This window comes from Medicago sativa, chromosome 8 (assembly GCF_051527215.1).
Source record: "Medicago sativa cultivar Bolivia chromosome 8, Bolivia_mono, whole genome shotgun sequence".
NCBI lineage: Eukaryota > Viridiplantae > Streptophyta > Magnoliopsida > Fabales > Fabaceae > Medicago > Medicago sativa.
The window spans coordinates 81,148,875-81,159,617 of NC_140756.1; the positions used below are offsets into that span (position 1 = coordinate 81,148,875).

At 35.9% G+C, this 10,743-nt stretch overlaps 1 protein-coding gene across 1 annotated transcript; it reads right to left on the reverse strand.

Annotated features, from left to right (window-relative positions):
• Nucleotides 1-296: 296 nt before the first annotated feature.
• Nucleotides 297-1,380, reverse strand: LOC146902152 (uncharacterized). Its single transcript, XM_085737114.1, has 3 exons — nucleotides 1,321-1,380; nucleotides 635-948; nucleotides 297-333 (listed from the first exon to the last, which is right to left on the reverse strand). Exons 1-3 carry the CDS (start codon nucleotides 1,378-1,380, stop codon nucleotides 297-299), a joined length of 411 nt encoding a protein of 136 aa, XP_085593240.1.
• Nucleotides 1,381-10,743: the final 9,363 nt, after the last annotated feature.

Consider the following 10,743-nt stretch of genomic DNA (forward strand, 5'->3'; position numbering starts at 1 on the left):
TTAGTTTTTTTTTGTTCCTTATATATTGTTCCTACTTCCTAGCCACCACAATAACAGGGTAATATTGTTTTTTCCAGAGGGTATAGGGAAGATTTGTTACCAAATATAGATAAGCTTTGATCGAGTAAAAATATTAGTATTTTTTTGAACGGAAGTAAAAATATATTATTACTACTGTTATATTAAAACTATTGTCCATGTTTTTTTCACCAAAGGAAAATGAGATATATTGCTCAAAGCTATAGTGATTCATGTCGCACAAAAAAGTGGTGAAACACTAAGAGTTTGTTACAAAGTCAAAGGCACCTATCAAGAGACCAAACAAGAGGCCACCTGCAACCAAAATAAATAAGAAACTTACATGACACCCATACAAAGAAGCGGGTGTCGCCATCAATCATTACTTTCAACTTTAATTTTTCAACAATATTAAGAGGATTGGTGATCGCTTTTTTGAAGATACGATCATTCCTATCCTTCCATATTGCCCATGTGCAAGCAAACCAAATAACCTTAAAAGTCGAATGAGTAGATCTCGGCATACCCGCCAAATTAGTAAACTGAACACAGTGCATCGAAATTGAACTTGAAGAAACAAATTAAGGACATGCCTAGCCATTGACATATTAAATACCAGACAGAACCAAAAACGTCACAACCAATGAAGAGATGATCCGCCGTCTCAATGCTTCCACACCCTCCAGCGCACAAATTATCATTTTGTTGAAGTGCACTTCGTCTCACCAAATTAATTTTAGTTGGAAGCCAGTCTCGCAGCAGACGCCAAGGAAACAGAGAAACCTTTGAAGGAACCTGCCTGTGCCAAACATCATGAACAACACCCCTATCCTCTTCTTCATCAGCTGATGTCAGAAATTGATAAGTTCCACGAACCGAGTAACCTTGGATAGGGTCTAACAACCACCTCCAAGAATCATGTATATGATCCTGCAAAACAACATTACTCAACAAAAAAGAGCACTCCCTCACGCAATCCTCCTCCCATACCAAAAGACACCTCTTCCACACCCACGCATTCCTACCTTCCTCCCACCCCAACACAGCCATCTACTCCACCGAACACTCTATATTCATGGCCAAGTAAAAAAGGCGGCGAAATTTGATCTGAAGCGGAACTCCACCTACCCAATTGTCCATCCAAAAATAAGTATTATGGCCATTTCCTACCACCCGCCTAGAGTTATCATCAAATCAGCTCCCCACTCTCGACCCAACCCCTTCCCTAATGTTACACATCATCCTCCACCACCCTGAAAAGCGCCTACCCCCTCCTGAATCCTACCTCCCTCCTCGTCATACCGAGCCTTTAACACTCGATACCATAACCCAATCTTGTCCACCAACAACCTCCAACACCATTTTCCTGACAAAGATAAATTAAATTCTCTTAATCCCCAAACCCCCATCCTCCTTAGGTAAACAAACGGAATCCCATTTAATCCAAGCAATTTATTTAGATACCTCCCCCCCCCCCCCCCCCCCCCCAAAAAAAAAAAAAATCTTTTAAATATAGATTTGATAGAAGAAATTACACATGCGGGAGCCTAGAAGAAGGAAAGAAAGTACCAGAAGAGAAGACATCACAGACTTCAGAAGTACGAGACGGCCACCAAAAGACAGAAACTTATTATTACTCCACAATGACAATCAAGCATTTATACGGTCAACAACAGGTTTCTAGAAACAGATTTTCCTACTATCCCCTCCGATAGGCAACCCTAAATACACAAACAGAATTGTACCAGTTCGACAATGCATAAATGAAGCAGCTTTGATAACCAAGTTTGAGGAATTGTCCATGTTTTAATATATCTACCGGTAATCTAATATCTATTCCCTTCAACGTTAAAAAAAAAAAAAACTATTCCCTTACAAAAGACAAATCTAATATCTACTACGTACGACAAACAATTTTATTATTATAATATGTCTTCGGTTAGTTTTTTAATTTCCTTAATTTAATGTACTATATTTCCTCAAAAAAGTTTAATGTACTATATGGTGATTTGCAATACATACATCTACTACGTGCTTTTTTTTTTGGGTACAAACTACTACGTACTTTATATACAGTAAAAAAAAATCAACGTCCATTAAAGTTTTGTCAAAAAAATAAATTTACTAATGTGTCATTGATCAATTTCTTACTGACCATAATTTATTGTTATGGGAAAATCACCGATAGTCCAATCCTTGTTCTCACGCTAGTCGAAGCTCGCTCATTCATATCATGAATAAATCATTTCTTCTTCAAGACTTTCTACAAAATCTCTCTCGACACTCTATAATACGTCTTCTCCAAGGCAATGAAAACTAAGTGCAATTCATTTTTTATCCACCCGATATCGCTCCACACATGTGTAAGCAAGTAGATCGCTTCCATAGTAGACCTCTCAAGCATAAAACCAAATTGGTTTCAGTAACTTGAGTCTCTTTTTTTAGTTTTAATCGTTCAATCACTTTTCCATAGTTTCATGGTATGACTCATTTAGTTTAATTCCCTATATAATAAGCGCAATTTTGTATATCCTTGTTGTTCTTCTATATCGGAATTAAAGTGTTTCTTCTCCACTCATCCGACATTTTCTTTGTCCTCGTAATCTCGTTAAAAAGTTTGGTGAGTCACACAGTTCCTCTATCTTTAAGACTTTTCCACACTTCACTAGATATATTGTCTGGCCCAACTGCTTTATTTTTATTTTTTATATGCCAATGTTATGAATGATGAGTGGTAGCAAATTATTTATTGATTCACCATGTGGTTTTTAATTTTGTTATCAATGTTTTTAGCAAAGATTAGGCTATTTTGTACTTCCATAGTTGTTTTTTTACTGATTTAACTTAATGTTGCATGTTAATTTATATGCTTGACAGGAATGAAACGAAGATAACGATGACAACTACCCAGCCTCTTCCTGATGACGATGATGATCCATTTGAGTGAAGAACTAGATAGAGGGCTTTCCAGAGTTTAATTTCCGGATAGTTTTTTTTGTTCTGTTTGTTATGAATTGAAATGTATTTGATCACAAAGAAATTGGGAATTTAAGTTAGCAGTTATAGCTAGTGTCGTCAAGGGTCATTTTATCAACTATGCTATATGTAATGGTAACTATGCTATCCTAGGTATTAATCCTTTGACAGTGATGCAACGCAGAGCTTATTTATCTTGATAATTTTTTGAACATGTGTGCATGAATGAAATTGGCTTCTCGTAATAACGTTCACTTTTTAGAATTATATATTTGAAGTACCAGATATTGATTAATTAAGGAAATTTCTGTCATGGAAGTTAAATTTAAGGTATGGGTTTAGTTTATACAAGTTAGCCTGGTCCATCATGCATGTAGGTTGAGATGAAAAGCCACGTCTTACAAGTCACAATGCACTTATTTTGTGAGGAATTTCATGAGATGCTATGCTAATACTGTCCAAGTGTCCATATGCACTTATCTTGTGTGTCATAATTTTGTTATGTATCAGGGCAATAACAGCTAGCTGTATGTATTTGCTTTTACCTTTTTTTAGTCTAAAGTATTTTCCTTATATACTTGAGACTAAAAAAAGGTATTTCCTTATATAAAAAATAACCCTTTCTTCCTCTCTCTCTTCTCTCCTTCTCAAACCCTAGTCGTCACCCCCCCCCCCCCCCCCCCCCCCCCCCGTTTTTTTTAGAGGGGTGATTTAGGGTCAATTTTGACCCAAAAATCACTCATCCGAATTGTTTTTCCTTCTATCCTAATTGAATAAGTGATTTCACATATTTTCTGTTTTCTTTCGTTTTTTTTTCTTCTGATTTCGTCGTCTCTGAACGACGTTGTTTGTTTTGATTTCCCGTCTTTGTGCGGTGTGTTTTTGATTTCCCGTCTTAGTGCGGTGTTTATTTGATTCAGGTTGAAAGATTAGCTTTGAGCAAGTGCAGATCCGATCAATGACAATGACTTTGGAGTCGTCAACGTTGCAGATCCGGAGACATAAGTATTCCGGAGACATGAATATAGTCATACTAGTCATATTTGTAGGCATATGTACTTTGCCGTTTTATGCTATTAACATGGATGTTGTGAGTTTGTTCACAGATTCATCCCTTTTGTTTTTAGCGAATTTGGATTTGTATTGTATCGATGTACTCTATCAATTTGAATGAATGAATATCGTTTATTTTTGTCAAAAAAAAAAGTATTTTCCTTATATCAATATGGACCGTGATTGACTTCAGTCGGCAATTTGCCACATTCATGCAATTATGCATTCTTGGTCGTCCGATCATGATCGGATGATCCTGATTTGAGACCAGAATTATAAATAAAAATTAAATACTTTTTTTCTGAGTTGTTTGATCAAGATCAAATGTTTATTAATGTAATAAATGCGTGACCGTGAAAAAATGTAATAAATGCGTGACCGTGAAAAAGTTAATGTGAATCATTAGAATTCATTGATATAGACCTAGATAGTAGATGCATGTCATATAATTAATCTAACCAAGGCTGAGTGACTGAGAGACATACACCATCCGGTCACTATTATAAGCAAAAATCAACATTTTGGATTCATTTATTTAATTATGTATATGGTCTATAATAAAGACCACATAAATCATTAAATGAATGAACCTACAATATTGTTTTTTTGCTTATAATAGTGACCGGAGGATGTATATACTATGGAGAGCCCATGTAAGTATAGCACTTTATAATTCAATGTATTCTTTTTTCTTTTTTGACATGATTCAATGTATTCTCAGAGACATGGTATAATTTTCAGTTTTGATCAATGTAGTATGTACCTTACTTGAAACCCATTCAATCAATGTATCATGAATTTAACTCTCCGCTTGTCAAAAAGAAAAAAAGAATTCAACTCTTTACATAGGTATCAGGAAGCAAGATAAAATGAATGAAAGTGAATTCTCATTGATTGTTGAATGATTACAATAGGTATATATAGACATACTAAGGAGCATCATATCATAATATGTGCATGCAATATCATAACAAAGCCCTAGCTTCTATTACTTGCGCAGCAAGTTATTGTCTAAAACTAATCATTCTCATCATAAAACTAATCATTCTCATCACTCTGTAATAGCCCCCCACAAGTTGGAGGTTGATAAATGTTGATCAACCCTAACTTGGATAAAAGAGCATGAAAAGTCTTGGGAAGCAAGGCTTTAGTAAAGAAATCAGCCACTTGATCCTGGGAAGAAATGGGCAGAAGCTTAAGGATCCCTGCTTGTAACTTTTCTCTAATGAGGTGACAGTCAATTTCAAGATGCTTAGTACGTTCATGAAAGACAGGGTTAGCTGCTATATGAATAGCACTGTGATTGTCACAATATAGCACTGGCAGTTTGGAACAAGTGATGTGCAAATCTTTGAGGAGATAAAGGATCCACTGAAGTTCACAAGTGGCAGATGCTAAAGCCCTATACTTAGCCTCTGAAGAGGATCTGGACACAGTGAGTTGCTTCTTGGTTCTCCAAGAAATCAAAGAGCTACCCAAAAAGAAACATTGTCCAGATATTGACCTTCTGGTGTCAAGACAACCAGCCCAGTATGCATCTGAAAACCCTTGTAATGTGATGGAAGAACTTCTGGGAAAGAACAAGCCTTTACCAGGACATCCTTTGAGATACTTGAGAACCCTAAGAGCTGCTGCATGATGTGATTGTGTAGGTTTAGATAAGAATTGACTCAATTGTTGAGTGATGAATGTAATGTCAGGTCTAGTATTGTTAAGATAAAGCAGTCTCCCAACTAATCTTCTGTAGGCAGGAACATCTTCAAATGGTGCACTTGAATCTGAATGAAGCTTAAGAGAGGAATCAGAAGGTGTTGATAGAGGTTTAGATCCCAAGCTCTCAGTATCTGCAAGTAAATCCAGACAGTATTTCCTCTGGCAAAGTGAAATGCCCAGCTTGGAATGTGCAACTTCAATGCCCAGAAAATATTTCAATAAACCTAAATCTTTGATTTTGAATAAAGAATCCAAAATAGACTTGATGTGAGCAAACTCAGTGAGAGAGTTGCCTGCAAGGATGATATCATCAACATATACCAGAAGAATGGTGAATGAAGTGGGAGTTTTCTTAACAAAAAGGGAATGATCAGAAGCAGCTTGAGTATAGTTTTGATCATACAGTACAGAGGTCAATTTTTCATACCACTTTCTGCTAGCCTGCTTCAAACCATAAAGGGATTTGGTTAATTTGCAGACTTGATTTGGTTTGGTGGATTTGATGCCAGGAGGGAGCACCATGTACACATCTTCCTGTAAATCTCCATGTAAAAAGGCATTGTTAACATCAAGTTGATGTATGTGCCAATTATGAATAGATGACAAGGCAATAACAAGTCTCACAGTAGTGAGCTTGGCAACTGGGGAGTAAGTATCAAAGTAGTCTAAGCCATCAATTTGATTGTAGCCTTTAGCAACCAATCTTGCCTTGTATCTTTCAACAGTCCCATCAGCATGAAATTTCATTTTATAAATCCACCTGCAACCAATAGGCTTCACATTTGGTGGCAGATCCACCAGTTTCCAAGTCCCAGTTTTCTCAAGAGCTTGGAGTTCAACTTGCATAGCCTGTTTCCAACAATCAAGCTTACTTGCCTCTGCATAGGTCTTGGGCTCAGGTTGAGTATGTAAAGACATGACAAAAGAAGAGTGAGTATTAGATAAATGATGATGAGATATGTAATTAGAAATAGGGTATGTTGATGCAGTAATATTATTGCAGATGTAATCTTGAAGATATCCAGGAGTACTGACATTTCTAGATGAATGTCTAGGAGCAATAGGTGGTATATGTGGTGGAGGGGATGGAGATTCAGGTAAGGAGGGAGAGGGAGTGATAATGTCATCAATAATAGGTGGAGAATGTAAATCAGGAGATGCAGGAGAAGAATGAAAATGAGAGAAGTATTGCCAAGAAGGAGAGGTGGAAGAAGAAGTATGAGGATATGGAAGGAAGTTTTCATGAAAGGTAACATGTCTAGAGATAAAAATTTCTCTAGAATTGAGGTCATAGAGTGTAAAACCCTTATAACCTGACTAATAGCCAATGAAGACAGATTTCCTGGCTCTAGGGTTTAGTTTGGTTCTGTGAGAATGTAAAGTTGAAGCATAACATAAACATCCAAGCACTTTGAACAAAGAAATATCAGGGATTTTGTGATGAAGAACAAAATATGGGGATTGATTTTGAAGAATAGGTGTAGGAACTCTATTAATGAGAAAGACAGCATGTTGTAAAGCATAAGACCAATATGAAGGAGGTAACTTGAATTGATAAAGCAATACTCTACCAACATTGAGAATGTGTTGATGTTTTCTTTCAACACGACCATTTTGTTGTGGAGTTTCTACACATGACCTTTGATGAACAATACCATGAGAAGAATAAAAAGAAGACAACATGAATTCAGGACCATTATCAGTTCTCAAAACTTTAGGAGTAATGTAAAAATGGTTCTGAATCATAGTAATGAAGTTTTTAACATGAGATGATACTTCAGATTTGGTTTTAAGAAGAATGATCCAAAGGAATCTACTGTGATCATCAAGAATAGTTAAGAAATATATGTGTCCATGAACAGATGCAGTAGATATAGGTCCCCAAATGTCAAGGTGAATGAGATCAAAACAGTTTGAAGCATGAGAAGTGCTTGCAGTAAAAGGTAAATGTTTATGTTTGGCAAAATGACACAAATCACAAGCATCTTTATTATTTATAACTTTGATAGAGGGATACAAAAGAGACATAGTTTGTTGTCTTTGAGAAGACAAATGCCCTAATCTGAAGTGCCATAAGGCATTATTGGGAACAAAAGTATGGATTTATTACAATGGGAAGGTAAAACAGCATTACAAGAAATATTTTTGGAACTAGACAATTCTAAATTGCAGTCTTTGCTAGAAGGATAAAATTTGTATAGGCCATCCATTTGCTTAGCCAAACCAATCATCTTCAAAGATTGTTGGTCCTGTATGAGACATTTGTCAATGGAAAAGTGAAAGAAACAAGTCAAGGATTCACACAACTTGGCAACAGAAATGAGGTTAAGTAAGAAATGTGGTGAATAGAGAACATGGTTAAGGTAAAACTTAGAGTTAAATTCAACAGTTCCAGCATAATGAACTAGAACAATGTTACCATTAGGCAAAGAAACATGGACAGGTTTAATCTTATAGAATGAAGTAAAACAAGTAGAATCACAACATATGTGCTCATTAGCACCTGAATCAACAAGCCAAAAGGAAGGTTTCAATGAAGAGGAAAGAGGAATAGATACAGGTATACCTACAGATGAATCAGTAGCTGAGATGCTGGTAGAAAGAGTAGGATTGGCTGCAATATGGTTAGAAGTTGCTTGAGGAGTGGGTGATGCAGAAACAACTAAGTTTGATTGTTGCAGCAGAGATACAAGTTGAGACAACTGTTCTTGAGAAAAACTGAGATTGGAACTTGAAGAAGCACCAGAATCAGTTGAAGAAGAAGCACCAGCATCTGAATCCTCTTGAGAAGCAGCATTAGCACGAGGCTGCCTCCTATTAACATTGGGATATCCATGTTTCATATAGCAAAAATCAACAGTGTGATTTGTACGATTGCAAAATGTGCAAAATCTAGAAGGTTTGTTTTGTGAATAACTCTTGCCACGCCCTTGAGGTCTTCTAGTATCAGAAGCATTAACTTGAATAGAGGTATCATCAGTAACACTCAGAGAAGGAATAGAGGCATGATTACTCTCCTCTTGAACAACTAAAGAATAAACCTTGTTCAAAGAAGGAAGAGGATCAAGAAGCAACACTTGAGTTCTAACCACTGAGAATTGATCATTCAAGCCAGTAAGGAACTACATTATTTGATCTTCATTCCTATGAATCTTTGCAGTTCTAGAAGCAACACAACGACACTGATGAACACATACACAGTTTGGTATAGGTCTGTGTGAAGAAAGTTCTTCCCAAAGGGATTTCATTTCAGTGAAGTAATCCAAAACACTTTTATCACCTTGTTTCAAAGTGTTAATAGAGGAACGTAAATTTGCAATGCGAATACGATCTATTTTTGAAAAACGTTCTTTCAAGTCAAGCCAAACCTCAAGAGCTGTATCACAGAATATAACAGTTGGTGCAATTGATTCTGAAACTGAATTGATGAGCCAAGATTGCACCAAATGATTACAACGCTCCCAAGCTGCACGGTTCAGATCATCTTCATCAGGCATAGGAATAGATCCATTGATAAACCCGAGCTTGTTCTTTGTTCCCAAAGAACGTTCAACTGTGTGACTCCATGCAATATAGTTGGAACCAGTGAGTTTGGGAGTAATAGAAAGAGAATTAGGATTCTCACTAGGATGAACAAAGTATACAGACTCAGTATCTGGAGAGGAATTGCGAGGCGCCATGGAAATGCAGAGAAAACTCAAATTTCAGAAAAACAGAGTATGAAAAGCTTCAATGAAGAAGATGAAGAAAAGGTGAAATTGTGAAAAACAATGGCGTAACAAGGCTGAAACAACCACAAGAAGCAAGAATCACGATGGATAAACAAGAATCAACACCGAAAAAGCAAGAATCAACGATCAAAATTATTATCGGAGAAGAAGAAGGTGCAGCGGAGAAAACGGTTACAGAAACCGTTATGGATCGTAACAACCTTTCTCCTATTGAGAGAAGGCGCGTGATACCATATCAGGAAGCAAGATAAAATGAATGAAAGTGAATTATCATTGATTGTTGAATGATTACAATAGGTATATATAGACATACTAAGGAGCATCATATCATAATATGTGCATGCAATATCATAACAAAGCCATAGCTTCTATTACTTGCGCAGCAAGTTATTGTCTAAAACTAATCATTCTCATCATAAAACTAATCATTCTCATCACTCTGTAATAATAGGCTTAAAAAAACACAGGATTTTATGGATTGAAGAACCTAGGTATACACCTTAACCAACAATAAAACGAAAATGATGTTTTCAAGTACAATTTGAACCTTGATTTTTTACTTCTCTACACATAATGTATAAAATTTTAGTCACTGACGTATTTGACAAATAAAATAATATTCAAAATTGAAAAACTAAGAGTCCATTTAAATAAAGGGAAATGCTAACCGGTGCCCCCGGGGCACTGGTTAAGGATATGAAAAAGGAAACTATACAATAGTTAATGCATAGAAATTGTGTAATTAATTCATAATAAAGTTAAAAACAGTTTTCTTTTATAGTAATAATTCCCTTTTATGGTATGCTTACCCCGTGCCCGGAGGCACCGGTTAGCAGGACCCTTAAATAAAATATTCAAAAAACATAAAAATAATTAATTCAAGCAATCTTTTTTGGTCTATTGTACATATTCACCTCATATGGTGAATAAGTGGAAAATCTGTGTTCAAACCCCGACCCTTCCATATAATGTCCATTTCAAATTGAACTATGTTCGGGGGAAAACTCCAACAATATTTAAAAATAAACTAAAATCTATAATTGTTTAAAATAATTTTTATTAAATACATTTAACTTATTTTCACATTTGAAAGCCCATTTTAGTCACTTGCAAAAATAGTCAATCGCCACAATTTATTTACAAGTATTTCAACCACTGACATTCACTACACTTCCGATAGGTTATAATGGTGACTTATTTAGAGATGAGTTTTTTTTTTCTTCAAAGAAATTTAGAGACGAGTTTGTAAGTT